Here is a 16,807-nt window from a genome sequence, read left to right as displayed (position 1 = left end):
ACCCCAACCTATGAGTGATGCGTCTACTGTTAGCACTGTCTGTGGAACAGGGATGATGAAAGGCCGCCCTTTGGATACATTTTGTGGGCTCCACCACTGCAGAGAGTAATGGGTGCGGCCATCTACTAACACTAGATCGGTCAACTGACCCCATTACTGGTTCCACTGACTTGTTAAGCATTCATGAAGGGGACGCATGTGAGGTCTTGCGTGGGGAACAATTACGATGCAAGACGCCATAATTCCCAACAGTTGCATGAATTCTCTTGCTGGTAATGATTGGCTGGGCTGAAACTGAGTGAGAAGGGACTGAATACTGAGAATTCTGGTTGCATTGAGAGAGGCTAGAGATCTTTGAGTGTCTATGGTGGCTCCCAGATAGGTTTTTGTGTTGGAAAGCTGTAGATGAGACTTCAACGCATTCACTGTAAACCCTAGTTGGTGTAATAAGTTAATTGTGGCTTGAGTGTGTTGGAGACAGTCTTGGTAAGTGCTCGCTTTGACGAGCCAGTCGTTCAGGTATGGGAGGACATGGATGTGCTGTCTTCTAAGATGAGCTGCGACTACTGACAGGCGTTTGGTAAATACCCTGGGAGCAGTGGTGACTCCAAACTGTAGTACTTTGAATTTGTAATGATGACCCGCTATCATGAATCTGAGATATTTGCGATGACAGGGGTGAATTGGAATGTGGAAATATGCGTCAATTAAGTCTAGAGTAGACATAAAGTCACTCTGATGTAGAAGTGGGAGCACTTGTTGAAGTGTCACCATATGGAAATGCTTTGACAGTATGAAGTTATTTCGTTCTCGGAGGTCCAGAATAGGTCTCAAGGAGCCGTCCTTTTGGGGAATTAGAAAATACAGGGAGTACACGTCTGACCCTTGATATTGTAAGGGAAAAAGGCTATATGGCTCCTTTTAGCAAGAGAGACTGGAACTTCCTGTTTGAGCAGGTGTAGATGTTCTGGTGACATTTTGTGAGAGTGGGGTGGAATGTATGGATGATTGTTGGTAAGCTCCAGGCAATAACCATGTTGAATTATTCCAAATACCCATTTGTCTGTGGTTATGGGTTGCCAAAATGGGAGGAATTATAGAAGACGTCCCCTGAAAGGTGTTAAATGTTCAGGGGGGAAGTGTATACAAGTCACTGCTTGTTAGGGGAGGGGGAATTACGTGGTGTGGAACCTTTGACCCTACCTTTGCTGTTGTTACCTCTGTATCCTCCTCTAAAGAAGCCTCTTGAGGAGGAGGATTGATTGTTGCAAAAAATAGCAATTGATGGACAGAATGCAAAACAATGTCATACATTCACCCAGTACAGAGATATGGGCCTAAATCCATCGTTTTTTTGCTCACCATGCCATTCCAGTTTGGACCCAGCCATATGCAAATCAGCCTTTACCCAGCCCGAACTGCCAGGCCAGGTCCTCCCTGGACTGGAAAAAAGCATCCTAGGACCGGTTTCAGGCTTTCAGCCTTAATGAGTATTGGAGTTCACTCTGCAATAACGCTGTAATGAGCGGTTTGGAGGGTTGTAGAAATGCAAATATTTTCTTAACTTGTTATGTCGCCCTACTCTTTTTATTAGAGAGACGCTACGAATGAACATTCTTTCCACGGGGACTATATAGTTATCCATGTATTCTTTGTTACTGCATTATGACTGACTGCATAGCGTCTAAGGTATTACCAGTTTCAACATGTTCAGTTTAAATTCCATCGTCTACACTTTACATTTAGGCTCACTTCAGTGTATTTATTACTCCCTCTAGACACTTGCGAAGGGAGTTCTTTGTCCCCCCGTAGTCCTGTTGGTAGGATGACTTGGGCTCAAGCATCACCCCAGTATCACTGTTTCTACATTTTGGGACCTGTGCAATAATCTTCAGGTGAATTTTCACTTAGTAGGCCTTAGTGTAATTCCTTACACTTTATCTTTTTATATATTTTTTAATGCATGGTTATTTCCGTGTTCTTAGATCTATTTATCAGTCTTGGTTCATCCAATACATAAAGTTGTCTACATATCACGTGGACTTCGTGTCAATTGCAGGTAATTATCTGTAAATACCTGGCTGCTCATCAGTTCCTAACTAGTTCTCTAATGTTTTCAGTCCTCACTGGCTGATTTATTTTTGCAGAATCGTTTATCCTTTAAGATTTATACCCATTGTTCAACTTCCATTTCTCATTATGGTAAGTTGCACTTTTTACAGTCTAGGGTTTTTAGGTGCCATTGATCACACCCAATTTCACACTATTGTTTCTGCCTTTGCATTCTTTATCACCGGGTTGGGTGCGGAAGTATGGGTATTTCTTTCCCTTTCATATTTTATGCAGTTTGTCTTTTCTAAATCTCATAACTCCTCTCTTAGTAACTTTATTATTTTTACTCTTTATGAGTAAGGAGTTCACCTTTTTGTATGTATACTGTACAGCCCATATCCCTACACAGACTCAGTGTACTTTGTTGGCTTGTATGTGTCTTATGTTTTTCTCCGTACAGACATCTATATGGCTCTTCCTGAAGAAGGCATCTCGTATGCCGAAACACGCGTAGAGAAAATTACAAACATCTACAAAGTTCAGCCACACGTGGTTTAGACCACCTGAATATTGATCATGTCTTGGATAATGTTTAGTCATCTGTTTTATGGTTGTATATAAAACGGATTATTTCAGTGAAATTGTTGTAGTACTGTTTGTGATGTTATTTACGTTACAGCATGGCTGCTTATGTCAGATTTTTAAAGTTTGTATGAATAAAATGAAATATTTGTAACTGATTTTGGCAGTACACTGAGCCTGTGTAGTTAGTATCTTATTATGTACAGGACTTGATTCTCGTATGGTCCCTAGTTGCCTAGGAATGTTATTGCAGTAAGAATTGTTTCCCTGTCCTAGGAACTTCTAGAATCCTCAGGGGGTCCTTATTTTTGCATTTAATTTCAGCCCTCATCAGCCAGGATAGCTTGACTCCAGTGGCATGGAGAACACGGGACCCACGTCTGGCATACCTGCCTGGACTGTTCCCGTGAGGCACAGGGTCAAGACTGATTTGCATATAGCTGGGTCTGAACTGAGGTGGCGAAGTGAGAGAAAGAATGGTGAAGGATTCAACTCAGATCTGTTACTGGTAGTGCCTGAAAAGTTTCAGCACCCTGTCCATCATCTCCTTGTGTTTGCTTTGTTTGCCATAAGTTGGCAGGATATGCCCAGACGTGGGCCCCTCGCTCAATTTCTCACTGGATTCAAGCTAGCCTGGTTGACGAAGCGTGTGCCCGGAAAACCGGTCCCAGGATGCTTGTTTCCGGTTCAGGGAAGACCTGGCTTGGCAGTTCGGGCTGGAAAGTTTCCATGAGGCACAGGGTCAAGACTGATTTGCATATAGCTGGGTCTGAACTGAGGTGGCGAAGTGAGCTAAAGAATGAGGATATATTCAACCCAGATCTGTGAATCTGTGACTTGGGGTGAGTGTCTGAAAAGTTTCAGCACTCCGTCCATCATCTCCTTGTGTTTGAATCTTGAGGACGTGGTCTTGGACCCCCCACGATAGAAGGAGTTACAAAAAAGGGGCCACAATTAGAAAGAGACTGAAGTGCTCCCATTGACTTAGCCACATTGCAAGTACTACGCCATTGATGAGATTGCCACATCTTCGTGTTTTATCCTGGATATAAATCTAAATGTGCAATATCACATAAATTCTCTAGCCAAAAGAGAACATTACCAAATCAGACTCGTCAAAGGAATCAAGTCTCTGATCCCTGCCGATTGCATTAAGACCAGAGGTCAATCTTTAGTTCTGGTGAGGCTTGACTCTGAAAACTACCTACTGCTTGGCATTCCTAAATCCACTTGGCTCCTCCAAAAACAGTCTATGATGCTGCAGCTTGATTAGGATCAGGCACAGAAGAATGGTTCCTACCTACCCAACCTCGGTTACACTGCTAAACAGCTTCATATAGAATCTAGAAACATTTCCAAGCTGGCCTGCATTATCCAATAGACGCTTCCTGGTGAGAAACTGAACTATTTTTCATACAAATAGTCAACTCAGGAAATCTCGCAGCTTACCTGGTATAGACTTCCTCCTACTGGAGAGGCCTCCCAACATTTTTATCTCTTGGATGCCCCAAAATCAAAGTCATACTCTTAACTTTTATAACAATCTTAATCAGATCTGAGAACTTTAATGACTTCACCTTCGCGTCCCGCTGGCCCAGATGGATGAACAACTCATCTTAGCCCTTTTAGTATAATTTGTTTGTTTGATGTCTGTTAGTTTCCCCACTTGCAGTTCCTCATACCATGTGATGACCTGTTCGATTATGTAAAGTGCTCTGCTGCCCTATATTTCTTGTGTGTGCAATACGATTCTACAAATAAATAAATAACTAAATAAATAACTCACCTATGGCAAAAATAGCTGCTTGTGCAAGCTCCACCGACACATCTGTGCAGTAAATCTTCAGCTCCTCTAAAATATGCTGCACGTTTTCATCATTCACTAGTTCACATACAATGTTCATCTTCTGGAATTTGATGTAATGTGGATCAGCATAAGAACAAAAAAACTTCTTGTAGTGACAACTGAAATGACCAGGCAAGCTGTGGAGAATTTCCTGCACATGGCAAAGGGCTGTGAAGCATAGCTCACGACTCTCCGACACGCATGCCGCCAGAAGTGGTGCTTTCACTCGGATGAGCACATCAGTCTGTACATGGGGAAAGTCCTCAGCAAGTATGAGAAATAGTTTGGTGGCTCCCATGACCACGCCAGAATGGCTACTTTTCAGAAAGGGGTCTAGCATGTTTAGAATATCAAACACTTCTTCTTCATTGCGTGGTTTGTAGCGTAGTAGAAATGTCAAAACTTCGCTTTGCCCCCACTGGTCAAGATCTACCATCCTGCAACACAAAGTTAAAAGAGGAAACCTTATATTGTATAAGAGTTGTTGGTGGCAGCACATATTTATAGATATTTCGCATTCCATTTAACCTTGCTTTTATAGCTATTTCCAACCATATCAATATCAATATTATATTCCACATATAGAAATCATTGTACATCTTCAATACACACTGGTCTCGGATTGTGAATAATTCTCAGGCACCCCCAAAAGATATCTGTTATCACAAAACACTTCCATTCGACCTCTTACATTCTTATGAAACAAGTTTGGAGGACAATTGTTCTCATCAGCTTTTGGTGGACTATTCTTGGTCTCACACAAACATCAACGAATGATCACAATACATTTCTTAAAGAATAAAAAAAAATACACTAGCTGCAACAACTCTTGATAAACAATTTAAGCACTACTTAACATGCTGATTTAGATCCTTCTTTTACTTTTTCTCCCCGAAGAAAGGTGTCCCAAGAGCTATCTGAGCTCTCAAGTTTACTAGGTCCATTCATGAGTAGCTATTCTAATCCAGGTTTTTTCCTCTGCAATCTTTTACTTGTAGTCCTGCTGATTACAATAACCAGGCAGAACTACAGATACCAGAATGCAAAGAAAAAACCTAGACACAATCAGCTACTCATATATGTGCCATTAAAATTAAGAGTTCTGTATTGTATAAGCACACTATATCCTACGGTGGATTTTCCTCTGGGGTCATTTTCAGAAAAGATGAATGCAAAAACATCAACCTATTTCTTGTTTGTATAAAGCAAACGCATTGCTATTCTTATCATGCACTGTTGGTCTACCACATAACATTGATGTTTGTGCCATGTAATAATATAAAGTCCAATTTGCCAGGTAAGACACAAAAGGATGTTTTTCATGCTGAAATGCACTAAATGTAAGGGAGGTGCAAAGGGGACTAAGTTCCATATGTACAAAACATGATCTGTTGGAAGCATGGTCTGGATTTGCTGTACAAGTGCAGAGGCGCAGATGGTAGTGAAAAAAACGTAACACATGGGGCAGAAGGAAAATTACTTGTATGGCAATTCTTTTGCTCCTTCCTTCATAACTGTATGGGAAATGACAAGCCCGTGGGAAGAACAGGATAAGATGCAATCAATAACTTTAACATTTTTGCCAGAGGACCCAGTACAAGCATCACCTCTAGAATGTATTCGGACATATATAGTGTGTGGATGTTGTGAAGAAGTAACGAAGGAGGGAAGAAGAAGAAAGGAACCAGAATCGCAATTATGTAAATCATCTTTACTTCCAATGTTACTCTTTCTCCATCTCAGCTGGTTAGGAACCAGACTCCACAGCACCAACAAAACTGGGAGAGGAGGACCGAATATGTCAGACCAGACTTCAAGCAAATTGCTTGTACACAATCTCAGTTCATATGTTGTATATGTGTAGTAAGATGTATCTAATGATTAATGCTTACAGAAAACATGGAGGAGCAATCGATGCAGGCCTCTGGAAAGTGAAATATGTTCCTTGGCCCTAGCAGAAATAGAAGTCTTTGTATATTCATAACTATCCACCTGACAATTGTTGCAGTAGCTACTTTACTGCCCGCAGTAGGGCTACTATAGTTTATATAAAGATGGTCTGTATTCTTACAACTAGTCGTCCTATTCAAGGGTATCATAAGAGGCCTGAACATATCCAAGTTGAGTAGTCTATCTCGATCTGGGAAGCCTGTGATCAATAGAATTATATCTGGTTAGATGAATTCGGTCATATCTTTCTGGATAAAAGAGGTGCCATTTGCAGTAATACTTCATGGAAAAGGTTTAAGGCTCTCTTACGGAAACAGCCATAAAAAAAAGTCAGTGATCCTTAAAGCTGAGGAAATAGTGAATAAACTAGACTCCAACCCTATTTTGAGATTTGGAACATGATCGTGTGTTCATTCTTACAGCCTCTGCACATAGAAAAATATGCACTGAAACATTAATAAATGCAACTGTTAGTTTGTCACTTTATTTCGTGAAGAGATGTTGTTCTTGGTAAACACTAGTGGAAGCTTTCCTTTCAAATGCTGCTTTCCGGGAATCTTCCCGTTCCTCCTGCCTGAAGCTCAATCATCCCATTTATTTAGTGGTAACAACGTGAATGAAAAGATGGGTTGCAACTTTCTTAATCTCTTGGATTCTCAACTACCAGATAGCTACCAGACACCACCCGTTGGTTATCACCAATGCACTTAATCTGTGCGTAAGGAGTGGCTCCAGCCTAGGAAACCAGGCCCAAACCTTTTTGCTTCAACACCTGTAGCATGTAGGACTACCCAGATGTATCAACGGCTTTCTCTACGTCTATCACTACAAAAGCATTCTTGTAGTTCATCAGCAGAATCCATACTTGGCATTATGTGTCGTCGTCATCCCGGTATTTGACCTGGAGTTCTGATTTGCTGCCCCAAAAGGACCGTTGTCGTCCGACTCTTCCAAGTCTAATAGCTGACTTGGGGGACGAGATGAAACCTTGCTATGAGAGGTTAACTAAGGTCTTAGAGTGGTTTTTGTCACCTTTGTGATTGTTATCTTCGTCAACGTTGTCATCAAGGTGATAGTCGCTGACAAGGTGTTTGGCTATGTTCTATGGAATTGTGGAGAGAATTTATTGATGAAAAATAAAGTGAAAGCCGCATTTGAAAATATACACTACGGATCTGGACAATACTTCTTTATTGTGCTGTTAACTTGTGGACTCTAATATGACAAATTAATATTGATGTATAAGAGTGCTGAAACCCTTTTGCAGTGTAATTTGTTGTGGGATACATTCCTACGTTGTGGGGAGTAGAGAGGGAAGTACTCTGTCACCTTAGGACACAATTCAACTTGTTGTGTGCTGTCTTAATTAGCCTCTGCCCTCTGTGTGTGTGTTCAAGGTGTTTGACTGCCATGTAAATTTCAGCAGCGGCGAATCCCACGGACGGTGTCAACGGCAGTACTGTCAGCGTCGACGGTGTCTTCCTGGTTGACAGGATTCTCCTCGTTGGGATGGGTGTGTTAATGGCGGTCATTGTCTTCGCCGACGATGGTCTCATAGATGAGACAGTGGTGCCAGTCATAGATGATACTGCTGTTGACAGTGATGCTGCCATCGACGGGGCTTTGAGAGGAGTATTATGCCTCATTGTCGACAGATCAGAAGAAGAATTCTGCGGAGGATCCCCAGTCGTCACAGATGGAGTGCTGGGTTGAGAAGAGGTTGCCTCTGCTGAGATATTTTTTACTTTTTTCCTTTCTTAGAGGTTCTTTGTGATGGGTTTTTAAGGCCTTCCTGCTCTCCTCAGATGTCCCCTGGTCCGAGGATCTTGCTCTTCGGTGTGTCCTCATGGATGTGCCACTGTCTTTCTCAGAAGTGGTGGATCTCTGAGTTTTAGCCTTCTGTAGCCACAAAAGGAGAATCCCCTCCCTGTCCTTCAAGGTCTTGGAGGAATAAGTCAATCAATCAATCAATCAATGCATTTATATAGCGCACTACTCACCCAGAGGGTCTCAAGGCGCTAGGGGGGGAGGGGTCCGCTACTGCTCGAACAGCCAGGTCTTGAGTTGCTTCCTGAAGGCGAGGTGGTCCTGGGTCAGGCGGAGGTGGTTCGGGAGGGAGTTCCATGTCTTGGCGGCGAGGTAGGAGAAGGACCGTCCCCCTGTGGTGGCTCTTCGGATGCGGGGGACGGCGGCGAGGGCATGGCTGGTCGATCGAAGCTGGCGTTTGGGAGCGTAGAAGTTGAGGCGGCTGTTGAGGTATCCTGGGCCCTGGTTGTGTAGGGTTTTGTGTGCGTGGGTGAGGAGTCGGAAGGTGATTCTCTTGTTGACCGGGAGCCAGTGCAGGTCTCTCAGGTGTCCGGAGATGTGGCTGCGACGGGGGATGTCCAGGATGAGTCGTGCTGAGGCGTTCTGGATCCGCTGGAGTCTCTTCTGGAGTTTGGCGGTGGTTCCGGCGTAGAGGGAGTTGCCGTAGTCCAGACGGCTGGTGACGAGGGCCTGGGTGACCGTCTTCCTGGTCTCGGTGGGGATCCACCGGAAGATCTTCCGTAGCATGCGCAGGATGTTGAAGCACGACGAGGCGACGGCGTTGACTTGTCTGGTCATGGAGAGGGAGGAGTCCATGATGAAGCCCAGGTTGCGTGCGTGGTCTGTTGGTTTGGGTGCGCTGCCTAGGGCGGGGGGCCACCAGGAGTCGTCCCAGGCGGAGGGTGAGGATCCCAGGATGAGGACTTCCGTCTTGTCCGAGTTCAGCTTCAGGCGGCTGTTCTTCATCCATTCGGCTACCTCTTTCATCCCTTCGTGAAGGTTGGCTCTGGCGGTGGCGGGGTCGTTGGTGAGGGAGAGAATCAGCTGGGTGTCGTCGGCGTAGGAGATGATGTTGAGGTTGTGCTGGCATGCGATGTCTGCGAGGGGGCTCATGTAGACGTTGAAGAGGGTAGGACTGAGCGAGGAGCCTTGAGGGATGCCGCAGATGACTTTGGTGGCTTCAGATCTGAACGGGGGGAGGCGGACTCTCTGTGTCCTTCCGGCGAGGAAGGAGATGATCCACTCCAGTGCCTTCTCCTGAATTCCGACGTTGCTGTGTCGCTGCACTAGTGTTCGGTGGCAGACAGTGTCGAAGGCCGCGGAGAGGTCTAGGAGGATGAGGGCTGCTGTTTCTCCGTTGTCGAGCAGTGTTCGGATGTCATCGGTGGCTGCGATCAGGGCGGTCTGGGTGCTGTGGTTGGCGCGGAAGCCAGACTGCGAGATGTCGAGGGATCCGTTCGTCTCGAGGAAGGCGGCCAGCTGCTTGTTGACGGTCTTCTCGATGACTTTTGCAGGAAACCGGAGCAGCGAGATGGGGCGGTAGTTCTTGAGGTCGGTGGGGTCGGCTGATGGCTTTTTTAGTAGAGCGCTGAGTTCGGCGTGCTTCCAGCTCTCCGGGAAGGTAGCGGTGTCGAAGGAGGTGTTGATGATGTCCCGCAGGTGGGGTGCGATGACAGCGTCGGCCTTGTTGAAGACGTAGTGAGGGCAGGGGTCAGTAGGAGATCCGGAGTGGATGGAGTTCATCGTGCGGACGGTGTCTTCGGTGCTGATCGGGGTCCAGGCGCGGAGGGTGGTTGTGGGGGGCAGTGGTTCGGTCGTGGCGAGCGTCGGTTGAGTGCTGAAGCTGTTGTGTATGTCCGCGATCTTGTTGTGGAAGTAGGAGGCGAGGGAGTTGCAGAGGTCTTGCAAAGGGGTGATGTCGTTGTTTCCGGCGTTGGGGTTGGAGAGCTCTTTAACGATGTTGAAGAGTTCCTTGCTGTTGTGTGCGTTGTTGTCCAGTCGTTCCTTGAATGCGGTTTTCTTGGTGGCGTGGATGAGTTGGTGGTGTTTTCGGGTGGCGAGCTTGAGGGCAGTCATGTTGTCCGGTGTTGGGTCTCTGCGCCAGGTTCTCTCGAGGGCTCGGCAGTTCTTCTTGGAGCTCTTGAGTTCGTCGGTGAACCATGGGGCTTTCTTGCTACCGGGTCTGCTGGGCGGGGTCTTCAGGGGGGCGAGGTCGTCTGCGCAGTTGCTGATCCACTTCGTGAGGTTGGTGGCCGCCTGGCTTGGGTTGGTTGCGCTGGTGGGAGGGTTCATGCTCAGGGAGGTCGCAAGCTGGTCGGCTGTGATCTTGTTCCAGCTCCTGCGTGCAACCTGTTGCTGGTGGTGGTGGATCGTGGTCCTACTGAAGCTGAAGTGGACGCAGCTGTGGTCCGTCCAGTGGAGTCCGGTGGCGTGGCTGAAGGCGATGTCCTTGCTGGATGAGAACACGGGGTCGAGTGTGTGTCCGGCGTAGTGGGTGGGGTGGTCACCAGCTGCTTGACACCGAGGTTGGCGAGGTTGTCCAGCAGGGTGGTGGTGTTGCGGTCGTTGTTGTTCTCCAGGTGGAAGTTGAGGTCTCCGAGGAGGACGTAGTCAGCGGAGAGGAGGGCGTGCGGGCTGATGAAGTCGGCGATGTCTTCGCTGAATTGTGTGCGTGGTCCCGGGGGTCTGTAGATGAGGGTGCCTCTGAGGGTGGTCTTGGGGTTGACGTGGACCTGGAATAAGTGTGACATATTGTGCACTCATTTACCTTGTGTCGATGGTAGACACATAAAAGATAGTCTGTATGTGGGTTATCCACATGCAGCCTTTTTCTTTCACAGGTTATGCAGGATCAGAAGATCAGACATGGAGGTATCAGACATGGTAGTTGTACGAATAAATCTTAGACCCTAGAGAAGAAAAAACTGAGCAGAGCTCAGAGAGACTCCCTTCACACAAAGCAGGGTAGAAAATCTTAGGGATTCCGCCTCTCTTGGGAGTATCCTACAGGGTGCTGTCACCTGGCTGGTTATAGTTCAAGTTTTATCCTTTTTTTTTTTAAATGACATCGATAGGATATTAAAGTAAATGTTCATTGCCCCTAGAGCCTATGGTAACGATGCGTACTGCTTTATTATGGTACAGCGGGACTCCCACTTTGATGACGGGGGAATGATTCAAGCATGTGAATCTATGAAAGACCTAATACTGGAGAACCAGGCATCCTTCATAAGAGACAAAAATAAGTAAATGTTGTGTATTGTAATCTAAAGTCTGTTTTAGCACTGCACATCAATACATAAACCTGTGCTTCCACATGCCTTTCTCCAGCTATTCACATGAATAAATTCAACATTACTATTTGTCTCTAATTCCAGAAAGGGTCTTGGATTCACCATTTAAACTAACAACAGTTTAAAGCCACTCTCATTTCTTAGAAACAATTTTTATCCAATACTACTGTGCTAATCCATACATAAAACAATGCTTTCCATCGACCCCCCTAATATAGAAACTGTCCTAATTATTTGTAGGTACCACATATTTTCATATTTTCTGTTCCACTACTCTGTACCCCATCATAAAAGGCAACCAAACAGCATACAAACGTGTTCAGTAGGTGGTGGGCTACTGGATTGTTGTAATGTAATGTCTGTTTTAGCCCTCCACATCATTACACAGAACCATCCTTCTACATGCATATTTTCCAGATATTTGCAGGCATAAAAGAACGCTTAATTCAGCATTATCATTTGTCTTTATTTAATTGCAGAAATTGTTTTGGATTCACCGTTTATCCTAAGTTTTAAGCCACTCCCATTTCTTAAAAACAATGCATTTCTTATACTACTGAGCTAACCGATACATACAACTTAATGCTTGCCACTACAACCTAACAACATAAAAACATAAAACTTTTCCTAGTTATTTGTATGTATCAGGTATTTTCATATTTCGCTGTTCTTCTGCTCACTACCTCATCATAAAAAGCAAACAAACAGCATACAAACCTGTTCAGTAAGTGGTGGGCTATGGGTTTGTTAATGACAACCCCTCCTTCAGGTTTAAGCATTTCCTCCAAGGCTCGCAAGCAGTTGACCATTACAATGGGATCCTGATCACGAAGCATACTGTACAATTCATTCACCAGCGCACCATCTAAAGAGACAAGGTATGGACAACATTGGAAGGGTAAAATCCAGTTGTGAAACCCAAAGATCTTTTTAACGCTCAAAAGTGTTGTACAACTGATTCTGATTCGCAATTAAGAGGGGATGTGAACGTTGCCTTTCCTCCTAACTGAAGTGGTAACATATTAATTAGATGCCTAACCACAGTTGGGGTCAAGAGGGAGCCTGATTCGCAAAAGGGGAATTTGTCACCTTTGGTAATCATTTTGGGTGGCCTTGGGAGGAGCAGGCACTAGTCCAGGGAATAGGCTTCAAAATGTTCCCTATTTGGGAACATGAATGCAGAGATGGAGGTCTGCCCTCCCGTGTAAGCCACATTCTCTGCATGCCTACCAAAGTGCAGACTGCCACAAATAGAGATGTGCCTACTTAATATTCATAAGGAAGGTCCTTTTGAGAACTTCCACAAATTGTCATTTTGCAATGTGACCCATCAATACCCAGGTTGTATTACAAACTGCATCCATGTTCGCAAACCAGTCGATGCACAATTTGCACATACTGATTTATTTTTTTTAGTTCAAAATAGTTTATTGAATTATTGTATAAAGACAAATAATAATGACAATACAAACAAGCATTTACAATGCAATGGTCTCGGCAGCATTAAAGGTAGAGCTATTGGCATTGCTCATGATTATTTTTTTTAATCATAAATAAATGGCATTGTCATTTACATTGCCAATAGCTTCATCGCCTTCACTAAATTAGTTGGTTGCAACGCACACACCCCCGCCCCTGTCACATGCGCATCTCATGAGTCCGAGTGCCTTCAGTAAGTTAGTCAGCTGCTTCAGAGACCCACCAGCACACCCGTGTGTCACATGCGTTTCCCTCGGCAGTCCCAAGCCTCGCTGCCTGACATGTATAGCTCGACCAGTCCCTTCCTGGTTGCATCAGCAAATATTGTACATTTGAAGAAGCAGCAAAAATAGAATTAATGTTTTGGTTAAGGCTCCAGTGAACTGCAATATTTACAATTCGGATGTTATGGTGCTCTGGGGAATACCAGAGCTCTTGTGATGTTGCGTGTTCAGAGAAAGGGACAGAGAACGGACACAGTTTTGCATATTGGTTACTTTTACACATAATATGTTATTCTGTTGACAAAAGTTGCTAATTAAGGAGGATTGGGAGTAGAAACACCAAAAATATACTTTACTAAAAACAAATATTTCTAGTAGAGATATTCCAACTCTCTGTAATTATTTTGTGAATTTAAGCCGGAAGCCAAAGTACATAGAAACAAAACAATTTACAAGTGAAAGACTTACATACACAAATTGGGCCTCTACTACAAGCCTAATATGTTGCTGGTATGCATCCCTCGAGAGTAGTAATTGGGAAGAGTCTAGTTATAGGAGACATGTTTTTCAAACGGGGGTAAGGAAAGGATTTTGGAAGACCTCAAAGTAAACAAGGCATGGAGGAAAGCACAGGAAAACGGAAAACATGTGCCTGGAACAGTAGGGAAAACCAATGGAACACTGGCGCAGGAAATCCTCTGATTATCAGCATGAGGAATAAGTTCCATTGAAGCTAAAGGATAGCCCTTGTCCACAGTACTCGGATGTCTGGAGAAGGGCAGGTGCATGCTCTGTAATCTAGACTACTGCCTAGACCACTACACAAAGCCTGCAGCTGTGCTCCGTATTAGGACCCCAGCACCCACCGGGTGCAACCTGTGGATGTCCTGGCATCTACAGAGCCAGGGTGTGCCTTCCGACTACTCCCTCTACCACCAACATGGACCATATAGAAATTGTCGAGACCAGAAAAGAGACTGTACAAATTGCAGCAGTATAGCTAACTTCTTATTCTTGTGATTCAGCAAGAGAGTCTTGGTGGAAATGTGAGTGTGCCCGTTTTAACTAATGTGCATGTTCAAATTTTCACTGAACCTATCTTAAACAATTACAGTGTATACAGACGTCAACCATACGAATGCACAGACTCGCCATATTATATAACAGCAGTATTTAAGAGGAGTGAAGGAGCGTAAGATGTTTTCTCAGCCAAAACCCAATCTCTAGAGCCTTCTCTGTGCACCATCACATCACGGGTGATAGGGGAGATTAGAGGTGTTATTTAATCTTAAAACAATGTATTTTTTTGTGTTTTCGCCTTAAGCATGCTTCCTACAATTAATTACTTATACTGATACCGATACCGAACAAGCAACGATGACGGGCCAAAGTACAAAAAGAAAAGAAATATCCTGAAACAAAGTTAGCTAATACATGCATACACATACTACCTTCTAATTTTTTCGGATGCGGGGATGTCGAAACATGACAGCAAGCATTATTTAAAAGGGTGCGCATTCTAAATAAACTAAATAAAATGTGCCCGACTCCAAAGGAACGTACACTACCTTCCGGAAAATATTAAACTAGGGAGGGGGAGCAACAGAAAATGCCCCCCGGAATCCCGCCGCGGCCGCACCGGAAGTCAGGCAAAGTCGCCTGTGACGGGGCCGGGTCCGGACCGGAAGAGGAGGCAGGTGGAGTCAATGCGTCTCGCGCCCCGGGGCTCCTGTGAGCGGTGGAGAGCCACGGGGCCGCGCCAGCAGGAGGTTGCGCGCCGCGTGCGGAGAGCAGAGTCCCCCGAGATTGCCCAGGTAAGTTCGAAAGGGCTGGGGGGGCTTGGTGCACTCGTGTGTGTGTGTGTATGCTCGTGTGTGTATGTATGTGTGCGACAGTGACGGCGGCGGGGGAGTGGGGACCTTGGTGCACTTGTGTGTGTGTGTATGTGTGGGTGGGGGTGTGTGTGTCTCTGTATGTGCGTGCGTGCGTGCATGGGCGCTTGTGTGTGTGTCTGTGTGTGTATGCGCATGCGTGTGTGGTGTTTCGAGCTTCCCAGGAGACAGCGCCTGGCCACAGCGCGCGTTCGCGTGCGCGTGGCAGTTTCAAATCGCCATGCGCGTGGCCAGGATTGTCTCCTGGGAAGCACACACGCCGACAAAAGGTTCTCGGCGGAGACGCGCTTCGCGCGGCTAGCCGAGACCTAAAAATATTACTCTTAATCAAATAATACCAAAACGAAAAAGCAGAAATTTACAATCGTCTACTTAAAAATTACAACAGGCTTCATCAAGAGAAATATGGGAAGGAAAGGGGAAACAAATAGAACAAGCAGATCGTAATATAACTATGCAGAGCTACTATAATATAATACAAAATAGACTATATAATGCAAACTGAGAATTAAAGTTATAACTATAACATTAAGAGGATAAGTACACATCAATAGGAATCCAAAAAGAATGATAAGCAAGGGAATTATGGTTAATCCCATTCATAGATAATTGTGCACCTCTTCTAGTCAAAATAACCCAAGAACACCATGCATGAACAGATAATATAGAAACGCCTTTCCAACAGTAAGTGATAGATTTTAGTTCTAAAACACAGAAAGTTGATGAAAGAAGAGCAGATTTACATATTGCTAATGGATAAGAAATATCTGTATGAATATTACAAATCTTAAATAATCACCCATAGTTCTATCCAAATTAAAAAAATTAAGGGACAGTCAAACAGCATATGTTGTAAGGTGCCAGGTTGAGATTTACAATGCCAACAATCTGCAGATGGAAGAAGTTTAGCTTTATGCAAACGTAATGGAGTCCATAAACGATTATATAATATATAAGAATTGGTTTGATAAATTGAAACAGGAAACCATCCCGACATACTACTAAGCCAAATATCTTTCCATAAGTCTATGGATAAAGAAAGTGAAAGCTCAGTATTCCAAAAATTTGAAATCATTTCTAAATTATTACCCAAAAGTATCTGACAACTTTTTATACAGAAAGGAAACCCCATGAGATGCAGTAGAGATTTTTTTAATATAAACTGACAAATCAGCAGTGACCTTAGAAGGAATAGTATTTGGAAAAGAATCTAAGATAGAATTACATATAAGTTGATATTTAAGAGAGTCGGAATGGTGTAATCCAAATTTAGCTTGAAGTTGATCAAAAGGAATTAATGTATTATTGGAGTATACATCATTGAGATAAAAAATACCAGCTTTAATCCATGAAGACAAGAAACTAATATTTCTGCTTAATTTAATAACACTACTGTACCATAGTGATAATTCCACTGTAGTATTCATGGGACATAGAAAGATTTGATCAAGATCATGAAATAATATTTGAGAAGATTTGATAATAACTGAGTTTTGGAAAATTTTATTAGCATTACGCATAGTCAACAGGAAATGGAGAAACTAAGGATTTCTCAATACAGAACCATGCAGGTGGATTATGTAAAGATGATTTGTTAAGCCACAATGAACTTTGTTGTAAAAATAAAGGCTTTATGATAAAGAAAAAAGTCAGGTATACCAAACCCAGCATTACGTTTAGGTA

At 44.1% G+C, this 16,807-nt stretch overlaps 1 protein-coding gene across 5 annotated transcripts in view; it reads right to left on the bottom strand.

The window, feature by feature from the left end:
- Positions 1-16,807, bottom strand: part of AP4B1 (adaptor related protein complex 4 subunit beta 1) — a 329,444-nt gene that overhangs the window by 195,685 nt on the left and 116,952 nt on the right. For all 5 annotated transcript variants that reach the window (XM_078644400.1, XM_078644397.1, XM_078644396.1 and 2 more), the window contains 2 exons: positions 12,247-12,394; positions 4,421-4,917 (listed from right to left, as the gene is read on the bottom strand). In XM_078644400.1, coding sequence (XP_078500526.1) covers positions 4,421-4,917; positions 12,247-12,394 — 645 coding nt within the window. The remainder of the gene's footprint in view (positions 1-4,420; positions 4,918-12,246; positions 12,395-16,807) is intronic.

Source organism: Lissotriton helveticus, chromosome 5_1, assembly GCF_964261635.1.
Source record: "Lissotriton helveticus chromosome 5_1, aLisHel1.1, whole genome shotgun sequence".
NCBI classification, from domain to species: domain Eukaryota; kingdom Metazoa; phylum Chordata; class Amphibia; order Caudata; family Salamandridae; genus Lissotriton; species Lissotriton helveticus.
Note: the sequence above shows the minus strand (reverse complement) of the source record. Positions and strands in the feature narration are given on the sequence as shown.